The sequence below is a fragment of the Neoarius graeffei genome, chromosome 26 (assembly GCF_027579695.1).
Source record: "Neoarius graeffei isolate fNeoGra1 chromosome 26, fNeoGra1.pri, whole genome shotgun sequence".
NCBI classification, from domain to species: Eukaryota; Metazoa; Chordata; class Actinopteri; order Siluriformes; family Ariidae; genus Neoarius; species Neoarius graeffei.
The window spans coordinates 48,305,353-48,325,228 of record NC_083594.1 but is presented as its reverse complement, the minus strand read 5'-3'; the positions used below and the strand labels follow the sequence as shown (position 1 = coordinate 48,325,228).

The 19,876-nt window shown below is 40.4% G+C and overlaps 1 protein-coding gene across 1 annotated transcript in view; it reads right to left on the bottom strand.

The window, feature by feature from the left end:
• Window positions 1–7,925: 7,925 nt before the first annotated feature.
• si:ch211-236d3.4 (protein FAM107B) overlaps window positions 7,926–19,876 on the bottom strand; it is a 37,135-nt gene continuing 25,184 nt past the window's right edge. Inside the window, exons 3-4 of the mRNA XM_060910581.1 lie at window positions 10,473–10,623; window positions 7,926–8,618 (exon numbers count right to left, since the gene is read on the bottom strand). Of these exons, the coding sequence (XP_060766564.1) occupies window positions 8,502–8,618; window positions 10,473–10,623 (268 nt within the window). The 3' untranslated portion in view covers window positions 7,926–8,501. The remainder of the gene's footprint in view (window positions 8,619–10,472; window positions 10,624–19,876) is intronic.

Here is a 19,876-nt window from a genome sequence, read left to right as displayed (position 1 = left end):
CGGCAGCCGAAGACCTTCTGAGCAACGCTGGGGCAGAAATGTCAAATTAGTTACTAGCATGGCTTTAAATGTGTGGTTTAAACCAGGAAATCTAATGAACTCATGAAAAAGTACATCACAGCAAGCAACTTGAGCTCGACATAGATTTGTGTTTCCCAAATTCTTTCCTTTCCAAAGCTTTGATAGTTATCTGATTAGGAGAAAATTACATTTTAAGTACTGGATTTGGGTACATCTGATTTACAGAAAAAAAAAGCCAGAATTTAGCTTTAATGCCACAATATTTAAGCAGTTCCCCCACTAACATTTGTTAAATAAATAAATAAATAAATAAAAAGTGTCCAAGTCACTATAAATAATTTTATACTTAATGTCATGATATGAATTATTAATATGAATTGATATTAAACTGCTCCTAATCTGTACTATGAACATATTTCAGTTACACTGTCCATACACTTACACTGTACTTAGCGACTACTACTACAGAAATTAAGCATATTAGTCAATGTCACGAAAATAAAATCTATCCTTACAATTATATTTTTCATAATCCTACAAATGTGCTGCTCAATATCACTGAAGTTATATAATACAACTGTATAATACTCTAATAATATTACTGTAATAATATTGAGAATTATTCTATATTATGTGAGTATAATAAATGATATATTTTTAAATATTACATATATTATTACATATAATAGTACAACTTCATTGTAATAATAAAAGTACAATGAAATTACGTTTCCGTCTGCTTGTATTTGATGCCTGCGTTCCAAATTAAGAACACACACACACACACACACACACACATATATGCATATATGCTAAAATAAAATAAAATCTATAAGAGTAACAGTGAAATATAATGTAAATATAAATATAAGGTTACATATAAAAGTACGTGTGGGTGTAGCTGCTTGGTCTAATAGCTGTAATAGGAAATTGAAATAAGGCATCCTTAATTATGCTTAACCAAATTCTTAAGCTCTTTGTTCCAGTATTTTCATAACTGTTATGTACTGCCGCAATTAAAAAAGTGTTTCCTCTCCACTAGACACTTAGGTATTTACTGGAAGTAATAACTGCTTAAGAAAATGGCTGGCAAGAGTCCACTTTAGGAAGTTCATATCCAGTTCTGGTTAATTGAGCAGAAACTCATTAACTATTCCTCCCTAGAAAAACAAAAATGATTATATTTTTTAAACTTTAAACTCCATGAGACCACTATAACGTTGCATTACCTGTTTCACAGATGTAGGCCATGAGTACCAGCATAAGCAGAGATGCAGCCAGCTCTCCCTGTCTTCCCATCTCTTCCCTTTTCCTCAGAGTGCTCGTACACAGTGTCCAAGCTCTACAACTTTGTAGCGTATCTATCTGCTACAGGCCCCACCCATCCACTACCAATAAGGGGTGTATCCTCAAGCATCTACCCATCTAGTACACCTGCGACTGTGTTGCATTTCCATAACCCAACCCACTGCCCACTAGGGCATGTGGATTGAGGTTCGAAAGATGATTTGTCTGGTATTTAACACGATGACTAGGGGATATTGAACACCAAGTACTAGCCAAGGACATTCAATAGGTGCTGGACATCGTGCTTGGTTTGGAACTATATGCGATATGTGCAAGGTTGCGTGTTTTCAGCAGGTAAAATGCCAAAAAAAAAGAAAAAATCTGAGCTACAGGAACAGAGGGATTTATCAGTTCTTGGTGGTCTCAAAGTCTTCAAGGCAAGGAAGCCTTTATTAGAGTGAAAAATTCAAGACTATATTTCCAGTGACCAAGGACAACTGCATTCGAGATGCTTTTATCCATGAAAATAATGACCTTAGTATTGTATTATAAGGGTCAACCTGAATTAAGAATGAATGGAAGATAGAACCATATAACGATTCATTAAAGGCCCGGTCCCACAATACCGATAAATATACAGTGATGCTTGAAAGTTTGTGAACCCTTTAGAATTTTCTATATTTCTGCACAAATATGACCTAAAACATCATCAGATTTTCACACAAGTCCTAAAAGTAGATAAAGAGAACCCAGTTAAACAAATGAGACAAAAATATTATCCTTGCTCATTTATTTATTGAGGAAAATGATCCAATATTACATATCTGTGAGTGGCAAAAGTAAGTGAACCTCTAGGATTAGCAGTTAATTTGAAGGTGAAATTAGAGTCAGGTGCTTTCAATCAATGAGATGACAATCAGGTGTGAGTGGGCACCCTGTTTTATTTAAAGAACAGGGATCTATCAAAGTCTGATCTTCACAACACATGTTTGAGGAAGTGGCTCATGGCACGAACAAAGGAGATTTCTGAGGACCTCAGAAAAAGCGTTGTTGATGCTCATCAGGCTGGAAAAGGTTACAAAACCATCTCTAAAGAGTTTGGACTCCACCAATCCACAGTCAGACAGATTGTGTACAAATGGAGGAAATTCAAGACCATTGTTACCCTCCCCAGGAGTGGTCCACCAACAAAGATCACTCCAAGAACAAGGCCTGTAATAGTCGGCAAGGTCACAAAGGACCCCAGGGTAACTTCTAAGCAACTGAAGGCCTCTCTCACATTGGCTAATGTTAATGTTCATGAGTCCACCATCAGGAGAACACTGAACAACAATGATATGTATGGCAGAGTTGCAAGGACAAAGCCACTGCTCTCCAAAAAGAACATTGCTGCTCATCTGCAGTTTGCTACAGATCACATGGATAAGCCTGAAGGCTATTGGAAAAATGCTTTGTGGATGGATGAGACCAAAATAGAACTTTTTGGTTTAAGTAAGAAGCATTATGTTTGGAGAAAGGAAAACACTGCATTCCAGCATCAAAACCTTATCTCATCTGTGAAACATGGTGGTGGTAGTATCATAGTTTGGGCCTGTTTTGCTGCATCTGGACCAGGACGGCTTGCCATCATTGATGGAACAATGAATTCTGAATTATACCAGTGAATTCTAAAGGAAAATGTCAGGACATCTGTCCATGAACTGAATCTCAAGAGAAGGTGGGTCATGCAGCAAGACAATGACCCTAAGCACACAAGTCGTTCTACCAAAGAATGGTTAAAAAAGAATAAAGTTAATGTTTTGGAATGGCCAAGTCAATGTCCTGACCTTAATCCAGTCAAAATGTTGTGGAAGGACCTGAAACAAGCAGTTCATGTGAGGAAACCCACCAACATCCCAGAGTTGAAGCTGTTCTGTATGGAGGAATGGGCTAAAATTCCTCCAAGCCGGTGTGCAGGACTGATCAACAGTTACTGGAAACGTTTAGTTGCAGTTACTGCTGCACAAAGGGGTCACACCAGATACTGAAAGCAAAGGTTCACATACTTTTGCCACTCACAGATATGTAATATTGGATCATTTTCCTCAATAAATAAATGACCAGGGTGGCACGGTGGTGTAGTGGTAAGCGCTGTCGCCTCACAGCAAGAAGGTCCGGGTTCGAGCCCCGTGGCCGGCAAGGGCCTTTCTGTGTGGAGTTTGCATGTTCTCCCCGTGTCCGCGTGGGTTTCCTCTGGGTGCTCCGGTTTCCCCCACAGTCCAAAGACATGCAGATTAGGTTAACTGGTGACTCTAAATTGACCGTAGGTGTGAATGGGAGTGTGAATGGTTGTCTGTGTCTATGTGTCAGCCCTGTGATGACCTGGCGACTTGTCCAGGGTGTACCCCGCCTTTCGCCCGTAGTCAGCTGGGATAGGCTCCAGCTTGCCTGCGACCCTGTAGAACAGGATAAAGCGACTAGAGATAATGAAATGAGATGAAATAAATGACCAAGTATATTATTTTTGTCTCATTTGTTGAACTGGGTTCTCTTTATCTACTTTTAGGACTTGTGTGAAAATCTGATGACGTTTTAGATCATATTTATGCAGAAATATAGAAAATTCTAAAGGGTTCACAAACTTTCAAGCACCACTGTAACTATAACTACAACTATGATGACAACTATAAATAAATCGGTCCCCTGCAGTTTATGTGGCTGGTGCTCACACCAGACCAACAACGATACCTATAGCCCAGGCCTGGGTTTATCCATATTGGTGAGATTGCTTCTGGAACGATTTTTCCAGGCCTGGACCTGATCGGATAAAACATCTGACCAATCAGGTAATTGTTTACTTGTGACATTGTCTGAGCATGTGCTATTTTTCCCAGGCATCTTTGTACATCCTTGTTGTATCATGAAGTCACGGAATACAGATTCACAGAAAATAAAAAATATTATACAAAGCACAGATCTTTTATTCACGGATATGTGATTTTTCGTGAAATGTCAATAGTAAATTAATAAAGTAAACATATAAATGCAGGTAAGATATTTTAATTATGAACTTCAGCAGTCCAAACATTTAATTGTTTTAGACTTCTTAATTTTTTGTCCATGATGCATCACCCTTCTGAAATCCGTAACCAATCTGTAACATACTGAAATGTCCGTGACCAATCCGTAAATTATTATCATCTGTGATGTATCCGTATTAAAATCCATAACCACTCCATATTTTGTGTCCTTTTTTTATTATATTTTCATAGTCCGTGACATATCTGTATTTTATCAACCACCGGAGTGTGTGCATGGGTTGTTTTGAAGTTCAAACTATACAGTATGACCGGAATAATGTGCTACTACTTGGACAAAACTCCCATGACTATTCCTACGGTAAGTTGTATGCATTTATTTACCTGAGTGGCAGGACCAACCGATATTATAGTCAGGATGATAGTTGTGATGTGACTGGAACTAAATTCAGGCAGAGGTGTAGGTACAGGTATACTTATAGTGATTGGTTTTTGTGACTGGGCCCTTATTCATTCATCTTCAGTAACTATGTTTTCCTGATCATCATCATGTTGGATCTGGAATATGTCCCAGGAACACTGGGTGTGAGATGGGAATACGCTCAAGATGGAACACCTGTCCATTGTCACCTTGGGGCAACTTAGTCACCAATCTATCAGTTCCGAGTCCTAGTTACATTTCTTGGTTTTCCATCCTGGATTACATTTCCCAAAAGCCCTTTCACTTGACCACATGTCCCTGATTATTCACACCTGCTTTAAATTTGTTTTGTAATTCGTTCCCTGTTAAAAGCCTTTGTTTCATGCAAATTTTTGGCAAACAAATGTTCTGTTGTTTTTATGACACAGCACTGGTCCTTGTTCTAGTTGATGTCCTGGCTGTAGTTTCTTGGTTTACCCTTGTGAAATCTGTATTTGTGTTTCTTTAATAAAAATAGTCTGTGTTTGCATCTACCTCCAGCTTCTTTGGAAACAATCCACCAACAGGGCATGTTTTTGGGAGACTGGAGGATACCGGAGAACCCAGAGGAAAACCAGGTATGATTAAATACAAGAAATTAATAGTGAAAGCCAATGTTCAAGAGCAACGTTGGTGATTCTGTAGCAGTTAGGAAATGGTGTAAAATCTCAAATATTTAAACGTTCTTTCTTCAGTATCGATCCTTTCAAAGTCCTAAACAAGATGTAACTGTATGAAAAACCTAAATTCTTCCACCGATTTTTATTTTTCAATGAACTTGAACTATTTGAAGAACCCTTTTTTCTAATAGCTTGGGTTTCAAACTCCTCCACTTACTGGCCCAAATCCCTAAAAACTGCTCACATCATCCCAAGGTGGATTTAATCTCTCACTCTTTTGGTTAACAGCTGAAAGTAATAGCTGACTGTGCCAAGGAAACATATTTCATGTGACCTGGAAGACTGAAAACGAAGCTGTCAAGGATGCTGTTAGATGAGTCAGACTAAACACCTCAAAGTATCTTTTCCTCTTTAGATCACACACCTGTTCTGTATCTGGAGTCTGATGTGGTTCGGTTACCTGCTCCAGTTCAGGTCCACTACTTCAGCTGTGCCATCATTCAGTTCAGGTTCAGCAGCGTCCCACCTTGAACAATTTCTCCTTTGTTCACTAGAGCACGACAGATCAGATCCTGGAGATTTTTCAGGATTATACAGATTGAAGGTGGATAGAGTGGTTGCATGGACAAAGGGTCTTGTGATTTCAGGGTGTAATGTTACCTGTGCCTCTAATTAAGAAGTCATCGAGAAGCTGGACAGGAGGCAAAGATGGAGGCATTCCATGGAGGGGAAAAAACAGTCCATCTTAGAGCCATTAGGATAAAACTGACCATGATAACCCCTCTACAGCAATCTGGGATGTGCCAGGCGTAACACTCTCGCCGGTGTTTGTTTGCAGTGTCTGCTAAGGCTGTTGCTTGAGATGACTCTTACAACCCCATTATTCTCTATGGTTTCACTTTGGAGGCTTGTGATATTCCCCATGCAGGAAGCTGTGATTCTCAAATCTTGCACAGAGGTCTGGATGCCTGGCAGTGTTTAAAGAAAGCAGTTAAGTGTGCAACTGAATATCGATAGGACATTGAGAAATGCTCGATGGAACAGATTTTGTGTGTTTTTCAGCTGTTATGGAAAATGTGTGTGTGTGTGGGTGATAATAAATGGGAACAACCTGCGTTCATGTTACTTTTAGTTTATTTTATATAAAGTAATAACACATCACTATATTACAGGATTGTGTGTTAGTCTATGTGCCTTCATTTGTTGATACCAATCAAAATGTCATTGATTTTGATTATTTTAAATGTACTGAAATGGTACAGAACAAAAAAAAAAAATCAGTGTATAGTGTTTGATGAAAATATACTTTACAACATAAAAGCATAATAATAAAAACATGACTTCAATATTGATTGTTATTCAACTGTTTTTGTTTTTTTTGTTACTCAAAATGCCTTTAGAAGCTAGTACAAGCAAAAAAAAAAATATATATACTTATATAATTCCCGTGTTTCTTTTCTAAATCATCTCAGGTGTGACAAACAACGGGGGGGAGGATAAAGAAATGACGTCTTCATACTGAATGCTTGTTTTCTGTACATGCAAAGTTATGGTCAGTTTAATCTAGAGTGCTAATTTGCTTCCTGATTATCCTGTTACGTGATTTTAATAAACAGTTTTCTCACTCACTCACTCACTCACTCACTCACTCACTCACTCACTCACTCACTCACTCACTCACACGCCTGTCATGCTGTTATGTGATAGATCATTAACTTATATGCCACATAACTATGATGATGCAGAGTACATAATGTGATATATTGATTGAAGTGCAACAACAATCAGGCAGTCTGCCTGCATGGTCTATTCTGTAGCTCTCACAAAGGCACGGAAAAAGAGCAGAGACATTTAGGTATCACAACACGCCTGTCTCGAAATTTATATATATCCTGGGTTCAGACCATCACAGACCAGCCAACCTTCAAGCATTTTAAGGAGGAGATTCACATTGTAACATTGTACAACAGTATAAAAGTATGAGTTCACTCAAAAATATGCTAAAAGTGAAGCCTACAAATAGCGCATGAGTCACCAAAGTATGAATCTGTTATGGTTGACAGCTGGGTGAGTGTTTTGAACTCTTCAATATTATATTAACTGACACTCCTTGGAAGCCCTGGCCTCTTTTCTACTTTTCTCAACTTGACTTTGGAAAATTGCTGAAAACGACACTTTTGGTTTTTGGCTGAAAGAAAAAAAAATGGGGAAAAGAAAATCAGCGGGGGGATATTCAAATCTAACATTTCAAAAATAATTTTAATGCTCAGATACCTTTTAACGGTTTGAGCAACAGATCCACAGTGAAAATTCAGGCACAGGGAACCATTTGGAAAAGGACTATATCAAAAGTGTACTGTGTTATGTTTATTACTGCGTTTTTTTTTTATTCCGCCTTCCTTCTGCAAGACTACGAATTAGTCATCTTCCAGGTAGGCAGGTCTTCTGACACAGATTCATTAAATTGTGGTATCACAGTAATTAGGATACTGTCTGATTTTTGCAGACATCTTACACACACACACACACACACACACACACACACACACACACACACACACACACACACACACACACACACACAGACAGAGCCTTGTAGATCTTAGCCATATCAGAAGTGAGAAACATTATTCATTCCATTTATGAACAAAAGTGACTTGTGCTGATTATATACTAAAAACTTTGTATTTCAGCCATCGATTCCTCAAATGTCTGGGCTGTGCAGTGCACTTGGCAGTTGGGAATCAAATGATATGCATTAATACTGATTGTATACTGTATAAAGATCTGAAGTTAGAAGTTAATAAAAGATGCTCTGGTGCCGCTGCAGAGAAACACATCACCATTAGAATGTTCCTCTCCAACTGTCACATCTGTCTCAGAATAAAAGACTTGCAAAAAAAGTCTGAATCCATCAAGACAATCTCAAGGTGTCCTTTTTTCAGCTTTGGAACTCCATCTTCTGTCTTCCATGTTGACAGAGTTCTGGAGAAATTTTTTTTTTTTCCAGCAGGAACATATTTTTGCAAGACAGAGAAAGTAAGAAAGACAAAAAGAGTGAGAAAGAAGCACACAGATCTATCCTGATCTCGTTCTCTACACCTCTTTCTCTCCAGTGCTCATGAACGATGTTCTGCGCAAGTTCTCCTTGACCTTGATGAATTCGGGAGCACTGCGAGAACACTCCTCCTGACGTTCCTGCTCCTGCTCCAACTAGGAAACACATACAGGTACACTTAGAAAATGATGTTCATGAATAGTGCTTTGGATAGGTTGAGACTTTCTGAATTGGTTCAACTTGGACTTCTCTCATTCTGTTATGTGGTTCTATCAGCATCGGTCATTTTCAATTCATTTTCAACTTTGATTAAAGCTATGGATGTATTCATTTTTTTAAAAACCCATAACCCCACTGCACATAATAACAAAACTGAAAGTAATGCAATCAATTAAAATATTTAAAATCCCAAGGCAGTTAAAAGTATAACAGTATGTGAAGCTTAGACTCTTCAGAAATGTTTTAGAGATCAAACGATGAATATGAGATGATTCAGAAGTTTAGCTTGATATTTACATCTAGACGTGTTAAACAACTTTGAACATAGCACTTTTAGTGGCAAACCATCTAAAGTCAAGTGAGCAAAAGTATATGAACAGATAGTTTTTAAGTAAATAACATTTTAATATTTGGGTGCATATCCCTTGCCTGTATCAAGCCAGTGACCCATTGATATCACCAAAATGTTGCATTCTTCTTTGTGATCCAGGTTTGGACTGTAGTTTCTTTCAGCTGGGTGTTTTTTGGGGGGGTTTGGGGTTTCTGCCTTCAGTTTCCTCTTCATGATGTGAAATGCTCAACTGGGTTAAGGTGGTTGAACTGGCCAGACAAAAACCTTCCACCTTTTTTCCCCTGATAAAGTTCTCTGTTGTTTTGATTCATTGTCTTGCTGTGTGATGAAATTCCTCCCAATTAGCTTGGACGCATTTCTCTGTAAATTGGCAGACAGAATGTTTTCATAGACTTCTGAATTAATTCGGCTGCTACCATCATCAATCAAGATTAGTTAGCCCTTTAAAGAAGCAGCCATGTAAGCCCAAACCTCATGGCTTGACCCATGATCTCGTATGTTTTGGATTATGAGTCGATCCTTTCTTTCTCCACACTTTGGCCTTTCAGTCACTTTGGTTAAGTTTAATCTTGGTTCCACAACTTTTGTTGCTCATCACAATATTTCTTTGCGAATTCCAATCTGGCTTTCTGATTCTTACTGCTGAATGAGTGGTTTTCATCTTGTGGTATGGCCTCTATATTTCTGCTCTTGAAGACTTCTTTGAAAGGTGGATTGTGTTACCTTCAGCCCTGCTCTTTGGAGATTGTTTTATGTTACTGACTGTTGTTTTTGGGTTTTTCTTCACAGTTCTCACATTTGTCATCAACTGCTGCTGTTTTTCTTGGCTGAGCTGTTCAATGTCTGGTTGTTAGTCTACCAGCGGTTTCTTTCTTTTTCAGGACATTCCAAGTTGTTGTATTGGCTATGCCCAGGCGTTGTTCAATGGCTCTGATGGATTTTCCTTTTTCTCAGCTTAAAAATGATTTGCTTTTCTCCCAGAGACAGCTCTCTGTTCTTCATGTTGGTTTATCCTTCATGGGATAAACCCAGGGCTCAAACCAAGAATAGACATTCAAAGATATTAATTGTTTAAACAATCAATCTAATAGGGCACATCTGGGCGACAAGAAACATCTGTCGGTCACATGTTTCAATAGTTTGAGCAGTGGAAAAATGGGTGCGTTCAAACAAAAGTGCCATATTCTAAGTTGTTTAACACATCTAGATGTAAATATCAGGAAATATAAGCTGAAATTCTGATCTATCGTCTTATATTTACCTTTTGATATCAAAACTAAACGTCTTCAGAGTACAGCAAAAACAAAAACTGGCCTTGCCATTCCAATACTTCTGGGGGGAGGGGGGCTGTACATGGTTTATAAACCATTATTAAGTTTTTGTAAGGGAAGAAAACTCCAAAGATGGCATAAAAAGAAAGCTGGAAAAAGAATTTCACCTCTTCCAGTTGTTTGTGCCTCTTGAGAAGCTCTTGCTCCAGAGGTGAGATCTTCTTCCGGGCCTCTTCCTCTTGCTTCCTCTGTTTGATCATCTGATCTCTCTTCCTTTGCTCCAATACACGCTGGAGCTCTGGTTTATTCTCCACACCCCTGTGAAAGACAGATACAGAATTACAGAACATCTAGAAAGCTTCAGCTCTTTCGGGAGTGCCTTAATGCTGATGTAAAAACACACACTACATCACACCCCTTGAGGGAGTGTGTTTAATGTGTTCCATTTTGCTGTGCTAATACTTCTGGAACTGATCAATAGATATAAATATTACAGTAGATAAGTGATGGAAATAGGTTACAGACTGTGCACTACTAAAGCTACCTGACCAGCAGACCATAATCCCAAGAAGTAAGTGCCCTCGATAGCTTGAATTGATTTTGACCAATTTTAAAGGAATTGTTCCTTAAGTTGGGGGACAGAATTAATAATTGTTCTGTGTGTGCATATAACATGCTGTGGTGGTACAGTGGTTTGCACTGTTGCCTCACAGTAATCAGGTTCTGGGTTCAAACCTGCCTGTTGACTGGGGCCTTTCTGTGTTTGAGTTTGCATGTTCTCTCTCTGCCAGTGTGGACTTCCTCTGGATACTCTGGTTTCCTTCCAAAGACATGCAGATTAGATCAACTGGCTACTCGAAATTGAAAATGGGTATGAGTGGCTGGTTCTCTTTATAGACCCCTTGCACTGATGTCACATTGATGTTAGCAACCGTCGCTACCCTTGTCTTAGGGGACACACTAACTTTGTTTACATAATGTTCACATGCTGAAAACGAGTGATATTGAAGATGTCCAAAGAAAACATTTTCCCTCTTAATTGTAAAGTGACCCTCGGTGTGAGAAAGGCACTGTATAAATAGAAATTATTATTATTACTATTATTATAACTACAGCTAAAAAAGGTTTAATACTGGATTACTTGGATAATCTTAGTCAGAAAAAAAGCAAAGGATAGATATACAGGGAAATTAGAATTTATTAGCGGTTATGATCCAGACAGAATTCCTTGAAACGATTGGAGTGATGTAGATTTGTGACCTAGCATTACCTACACAGACGTTGGAATGTATCTTCTTTTTTTGAAGAGTCCCTGCACGGAAAAACAAACTACAAAAGCAAGAAAACCTTTGTGGAAAGAATTTTTCCCCGACTAGTGGTTAGCACTGTCGCCTCACAGCAAGAAGGTCCGGGTTTGAGCCCCGTGGCCGACGAGGGCCTTTCTGTGTGGAGTTTGCATGTTCTCCCCGTGTCTGTGTGGGTTTCCTCTGGGTCCTCCGTTTTCCCCCACAGTCCAAAGACATGCAGGTTAGGTTAACCGGTGACTCTAAATTGACCGTAGGTGTGAATGCGAGTGTGAATGGTTGTCTGCGTCTATGTGTCAGCCCTGTGATGACCTGGCGACTTGTCCAGGGTGTACCCCGCCTTTTGCCCGTAGTCAGCTGGGATAGGCTCCAGCTTCCCTGCGACCCTGTAGAACAGGATAAAGCGGCTACAGATAATGAGATGAGATTATTATTATTATTATTATTATTATTATTATAACTACAGCTAAAAAAGGTTTAATACTGGATTACTTGGATAATCTTAGTCAGAAAAAAACAAAGGATAGATATACAGGGAAATTAGAATTTATTAGCGGTTATGATCCAGACAGAATTCCTTGAAACGATTGGAGTGATGTAGATTTGTGACCTAGCGTTACCTACATAGACGTTGGAATGTATCTTCTTTTTTTGAAGAGTCCCTGCACGGAAAAACAATTAAACTACAAAAGCAAGAAAACCTTCTTTGTGGAAAGAATTTTTCCCCGACTAGTGGTTAGCGCTGTCGCCTCACAGCAAGAAGGTCCGGGTTTGAGCCCCGTGGCCGACGAGGGCCTTTCTGTGCGGAGTTTGCATGTTCTCCCCGTGTCCACGTGGGTTTCCTCCGGGTGCTCCGTTTTCCCACACAGTCCAAAGACATGCAGGTTAGGTTAACTGGTGACTCTAAATTGACCGTAGGTGTGAATGTGAGTGTGAATGGTTGTCTGTGTCTATGTGTCAGCCCTGTGATGACCTGGCGACTTGTCCAGGGTGTACCCCGCCTTTCGCCCGTAGTCAGCTGGGATAGGCTCCAGCTTGCCTGCGACCCTGTAGAACAGGATAAAGCGGCTAGAGATAATGAGAGATGAGATCAGCTTTTGGGAACAGAATGTTGTGAAAGGCAAAGCATTTACCCTCAAAGAACTACTACCTGAATTGTTGGCTAGGTAGCCCTGTGATAGACTGGTGACCTGTCCAGGGTGTGTGTATGTGTTTTAACATAACTATCTTATGTTAACAGTGGAAATCGTCTGCCTTACTCATAAATTAAGATGGAAATTTGTCAAATAAGTAGTCTAATCTACAGGCTAACAGCTAGCTTACTTTAGCAGAGAAAACTGGCAAGCTATCTATCTAGCTAGTTAACTTTAAACAATGCTAGACAAGACAGTTGCTCTCACAACTGTTAAAGCAATGAAATAAACCTTTAACACAGAGATGCTTGTGAATGAAATATCTTGCCATAACATTTTATTTTTTCTTGTCACGATTTCAACTGCCACACGCTAAGCTAACTAGCTTACTAAGTTACTAGTAATGCTAGCTAGACAATCCATGTCCAAGCGAGCATTTGTCACTTTTGTTACTTTTCAAGCAATGAAATATGACTTGCACAGAAAATCTGGAGTCCAATCTAGAAGCTGATATAGCTAGCTTATTTTAGCAGAGATAATTTGCTAGCTAATGTTGGAAGCGAGCTAACTTCACTAATTTAAGCAATGCTGGATAGATAAACCTGAAATGTCTTGTCACAACCTTTTGTTTAAAGGGGAACAGAGGGCAATATATAGAATAAATATAACAATAAAACACACATTGATGAACCTTATTCAAGACTTACAAAAGTTTTTTGTTCTAAGGTTGGAACGTTATAGTGTTTTGAAAGTAGCTCGAGCAAACTATTTCCGCAGTTTGAACAGCCCGCCATGATATTAATTTTATCCAATCAGAATGCACGTTCATTTTCTCTGCGTAACACTCATGACGTATGTATGTGCCCAGTTGTGTTGGCTCATTGAGGTTGGGAATAGCACATGTGAAATACCTGTTTCTGCCTCTTGCGACGATTTCGCAAGCCCACGGGTGGCGCCTATCTCATTGCAGCAAATAAATTCTGCTGGACTTGTGAGCAACTCCACGTTACATTTTCCACACGAGCACCACGCCGTGTCACCTGCACGCAGACGCTCTGCCTCACGCTCGCCACACCCATGGTCAGCATCAGTCTCATCCTCGCCGTCATCCGAGCTTTCTTCTCTTATTTCATCACCGGAGTCGAGAGTACCTCTCCTAGGTTCAAACTGGTACCCTTCTAAGCCATAGCCTGCTTGCAGTGTGTCTTGCGGGATCTCTTTGTATGATTCGACAGAGCTGTCGCTTTCACTTGATGCGCCCGACGCCATGATTACACGCTTATCTCCTCTATTTCGGAGAGTTCCGCTAGTGCAGTGGGTAGCGCTGACGTCACGGTCTTTTAAGAATGGTGACTCTTGTGCGGTTTAGCGTATAAAGTATTGTATTTACAATTACCAAGATATTTCGTTGTTTTCTAGTACATAAATTTGATAGAATACTTAAGAATACATTACTTTGTCACATCAGCAACCGTATATATTATATTTTGTACCCCTTTAAAGGAAAATGAGATACACTTTGCCATTTTCAGTCTATCTACCTCCTTTGTTTTATTTTCGCTACTCTTTTCTCCTGCACAATGATCACTGTCAGATCCATTAACAGCTTTATATTTAAAAATAGCTTCAGATAAAAGTGTTTACCAACACTGTAAAACATTTCAAATTGGTTTAACTTGGAAATGCAAGTTCACCTGCTGCCTTGAAAATGCAAGTCAACTCAATTTGACTATTATCTTTGTTTCAACTCAAAAAAAGTCTCAATTAGTCAAGACAACGAGGAACTTCAAGTCTAACCTTTGAAAACTTGCACAGACTAGTTCAAATTAAAACACTTTTTAGAGCTCATCGAGTTAAAGAGAAAACGTAAGTGGAAATAACTAAACAAGGCTGAAATGTTTTTCAGTGAAGTGAATGCATACAAATATAGCAGAATATCTCATGCACCTGAAGAGAAATTATGAGCCAATTATTATTTCTCCAATAGATGGCACTCATGTTATACTCTACAAAGGTTGAGTGCTGAAGACATAAGTAAACACAGATTTGTGAGAGAGATTCAGGTGGATGTTGACTTGACGTGTCTGACTCGAAGAAACCAATATGTCTGAAGAACTTGCAGAAATCAAAATTAATTGAATATAGTTTTGAGTTTAGGATTGATCTGCACTGTCTATCAGTAATCAGATTTGAGTGACTTAGTGTCTTTTATGATCTGTGAGGTTAGTGATCGTTCCCATAACAATTCTGATCTCTGAGAATACGTCTAAACCAGATCTTTAAATGGTTCGAGATCTGCCGAACACTCAGGCACACTCCTTTGCTGATTGCTAATTAAATTAGGTGTGAGCCTGGTTCCTCCGCAGGGAGGAGGCTTTGAGTGTGCTTAGAAGTGGAAAAGCAGTTTGCTTGTTGTAATTAGCATCCCTCCTAATTTATATCATGTCTGTCTGGCAAAGGAGACATGGAAACGGCAACAACAAACAAACAGAGCTGGAAGTAATGAGGCGAGTTCGACACACAGCTGCCTCCAGACCTGCTCCCTGAGACCCTGAGGATGGGCTTGTGCTCACACAAACACTTCGATAGTACATTAAGTCAAAAAGTGTCAGCAGAATGATGGTGGGAAGCTGATTATATTGTAGGAGACAGCAATATTTTCCTCAGATGAACATTGATCCATCCGTTATCTAGAAAGCTTTTCTGTCAGGGTTGCAGGAACCAATCCCAGCTGACTTCAGGCAAAAGGGGGGTATGCCCTGGATAGGTTGCCATTTATACACACTGTTCACACCAATGGGGAATTTAGAATAGCCAGTTGACCTATTCTGGATGATTTTGGATGCAAGCATGGGGAGAACATGCAAACTCCACACGGAAAGGTCTCAATCAGCCATGAGATTTGAACCCAGAACCTTCTTGCTGTGAGGCGACAGTACAAACCACTGCACCATCGTGACACGCTTCCTCAAATATGTTGCTACATTTTTCCAACCCCAAATCCCAAAAAGTTGAGATGCTGTGGAAAACATAAATAAAAACAGAACACAATGATTTGCAAATCCTTTTCAGCTTGTATTCAATAGAATACAAAACAAAGTCAATGTTCAAATTGATCAACTTTGCTGTTTTTTTTTAAACATATGCTCATTCTGAATTTGATCCCTGCAACACATTCAGAAATCTTTTGGTGAACATGATGAATAATGTCCTGTACTCAGCATCATTTTCAAAATCTAATCTATTGTTCCTTGGCCCATGGCCCATGTTTCCTCAAAATTTAATCAAAATCCGTTCACTACTTTCTGAGTTACGTTAGGAACAATTGGACAAACAGACACGAACAAAGTTGGCTGAGGCAATCATAATTGATTTGATGTAGCTAAGCAATTTCAGGACGGTTTCCCCCATTTCTCCCTGATGAAGCGATCAGTCAAGATGATTTTCTATCTGATGCTTGAAGAAACTGATTTGAATTAAAGTGTCTGCAAAGGGAATAAATCTTAATTTGTATCATAGTACAAATCTTTGGACAGATAACTAGAAAAGGTGTCATGAATTCAGTTACAAGTGTTTGACATTTTTGTTAAACCTTTGTTTGTTAGTGGATATAAAATGCAATTTTAACAATGTATTAACAATGTATTAATTTCTTTACCTCTCTTAACTTTGTTGGAGGAGGATTTATTTTCGCTTACGTTTGTTTGGGTGTTCCCAACATAACTCAAAAAGTAATGAACAGACTTTGATGAAATTTTGAAGAAAGCTGGGCCATGGGCCAAGGAACAATTGATTAGATTTTGATGTAAATCCGGATATGTATGTGGAGCCAGGTTATTGTAATATGTGGCATGGTGGAGGCAAGCGCTCTACCGAGTGCCCTTCTAGTTTTATATCTCGTCTCGTCTCGTCTTCTTCCGCTTTATCCGGGACCGGGTCGCGGAGGCAGCAGTCTAAGCAGGGAAGCCCAAACTTCCCTTTCCCCAGACACCTCGGCCAGCTCCTCGGGAAGAACACCGAGGCGTTCCCAGGCCAGCCGAGAGACATAGTCCCTCCAGCGTGTCCTGGGTCTTCCCCGGGGCCTCCTCCCGGGGGGACATGCCTGGAACACCTCCCCAGGGAGGCGTCCAGGAGGCATCCGAAAAAGATGCCCGAGCCACCTCAGCTGATTCCTCTCGATGTGGAGCAGCAGCGGCTCTACTCCGAGCTCCTCCCGAGTGACTGTGCTTCTCACCCTATCTCTAAGGGAGCGCCCAGCCACCCTGCGAAGGAAACTCATTTCGGCCGCTTGTATCCGCGATCTTGTCCTTTCGGTCATTACCCAAAGCTCATGACCATAGGTGAGAGTCGGAACGTAGATCGACCGGTAAATTGAGAGCTTCGCCTTTTGGCTCAGCTCCTTCTTCACCACAACGGACCGGTAAAGCGACCGCATCACTGCGGAGGCTGCACCGATCCGCCTGTCGATCTCACGCTCCATCCTTCCCTCACTCGTGAACAAGATCCCGAGATACTTAAACTCCTCCACTTGAGGCAGAACTTCTCCACCAACCTGGAGAGGGCAAGCCACCCTTTTCCGGTCGAGAACCATGGCCTCGGACTTGGAGGTGCTGATTCTCATCCCAGCCGCTTCACACTCGACTGCAAACCGCCCCAGTGCAGTAGGGGACTGGTGCAATGTGGATTGGGTGGCAGTCGAAGGCAGGGGCCTCGACGACCTGATCCCCGGACACAGCGGCTGGCTGTTGGGACATGGAATGTCACTTAGTTTTATATATATGTATATATTTCTTTTGTATGATGAAATTATCTTTGGTGTGTTAGTAACTATGTCAAAGAAAAAAAAATCAGACTCATTAAAATATTTGCTGTAACATTATTATATTTGGCGGCACGGTGGTGTAGTGGTTAGCGCTGTCGCCTCACAGCAAGAAGGTCCTGGGTTCGAGCCCCGGGGCCGGCGAGGGCCTTTCTGTGTGGAGTTTGCATGTTCTCCCCGTGTCCGCGTGGGTTTCCTCCGGGTGCTCCGGTTTCCCCCACAGTCCAAAGACATGCAGGTTAGGTTAACTGGTGACTCTAAATTGACCGTAGGTGTGAATGTGAGTGTGAATGGTTGTCTGTGTCTATGTGTCAGCCCTGCGATGACCTGGCGACTTGTCCAGGGTGTACCCCGCCTTTTGCCCGTAGTCAGCTGGGATAGGCTCCAGCTTGCCTGCGACCCTGTAGAAGGATAAAGCGGCTAGAGATAATGAGATGAGATTATTATATTTATGAAATATGAATGTGTGAAAACAACATTTTCAAAAATGAATCCCTGGAAGATCCTCATCTGAAGTCTGACGGAAAATGAAACAATAAGCATTTGAATTCACCGCAGTAAATGCTGTACATCTTTTCCTGATCATGGGCTCATTATTGGACTCGGACTTATGGGTGAGGAGCAAAACAAGCTCGCTTCCTCATAAAGCAATGTGGTGAAACAAAAAGCCTTCACCGGCCAATCAGGTGGCACTTTGCTTATGAATATGAATCATTTCCCCACCCACCCCCTGGCCAGGCTTTGGACTGTTTATCCAAAAGCTTTCACCGGCCAATCAGATGACACATTCCTTCTTATTTTCCTTATGGATATTAATGATTTCCCCATCCACCATGTTGACCAGGCTTTGGATTGTTTGTCCAAAAGCCTTCACCAGCCAATCAGGTGACACATTACTTCTTACTTTCGTTATGAATATTAATAACATCCCCACCCACCCCGTTGCCAGGCTTTGGACTGTTGGTATTTAAATCACTGGATTGTTTCATTTCAAAACCATTCATTTGTGAAACTGCTGAGCTCAGGATCACGCAAACAACTCCGACTCCAACTCTGACTGAACACACCTCTGGATTTTTCAAGCCCCGCCTTGAGATTTGACGCTCCAATGAACTTTCAGTTTGAAGACCTGCTGCTGCAGTTTGGGCCAAAAAAGGTCAAAAGAGCACTAAACAAGTAGAAACACTATCAAGAATAGAGTTAACAGGGTTAAGAGGTTTTTTGTTTTTGTTTTTTTGGGTCAAAGCGACCTGTTCCTTATTGTTTGGCTAATCGGTTTACATCCATGATAATTAGCTTAAAGTTAGCGGCTAGTCAAAAAAGTTGGCTCAGCTGCTAAGCTGTCAGCATTAGCACTTTACTGTTCAAGTATTATAGCTATAATGGTTACAGATGATTTTATGATTATTAATTAAAAACATACAGACGCACTGAAAAATGTCATTAAACAGGGACGGCTGCACTTTAACGACAGAACTCCGCCATATTTACTGACAAGATCTCGTGAGAGTATTGTTCTTATATCAGGAGAGTGTGAGAGGAAACCACACAAAAAAGGCTTCAAATCACCAAATTAACCACAAAAACGATTCTTCATGGTTTTTTTTTTTCATCTTAATACCAGAACCAGAACCCACACACACGTTACTGTCACTAAAGTTCAAACTCCCCCAGAAATGAACCATTCGGTTAATAGTGTGAAACAAAAAGCCTTCACCGGCCAATCAGGTGGCACTTTGCTTATGAATATGAATCATTTCCCCACCCACCCCCTGGCCAGGCTTTGGACTGTTTATCCAAAAGCTTTCACCGGCCAATCAGATGACACATTCCTTCTTATTTTCCTTATGGATATTAATGATTTCCCCATCCACCATGTTGACCAGGCTTTGGATTGTTTGTCCAAAAGCCTTCACCAGCCAATCAGGTGACACATTACTTCTTACTTTCGTTATGAATATTAATAACATCCCCACCCACCCCGTTGCCAGGCTTTGGACTGTTGGTATTTAAATCACTGGATTGTTTCATTTCAAAACCATTCATTTGTGAAACTGCTGAGCTCAGGATCACGCAAACAACTCCGACTCCAACTCTGACTGAACACACCTCTGGATTTTTCAAGCCCCGCCTTGAGATTTGACGCTCCAATGAACTTTCAGTTTGAAGACCTGCTGCTGCAGTTTGGGCCAAAAAAGGTCAAAAGAGCACTAAACAAGTAGAAACACTATCAAGAATAGAGTTAACAGGGTTAAGAGGTTTTTTGTTTTTGTTTTTTTGGGTCAAAGCGACCTGTTCCTTATTGTTTGGCTAAT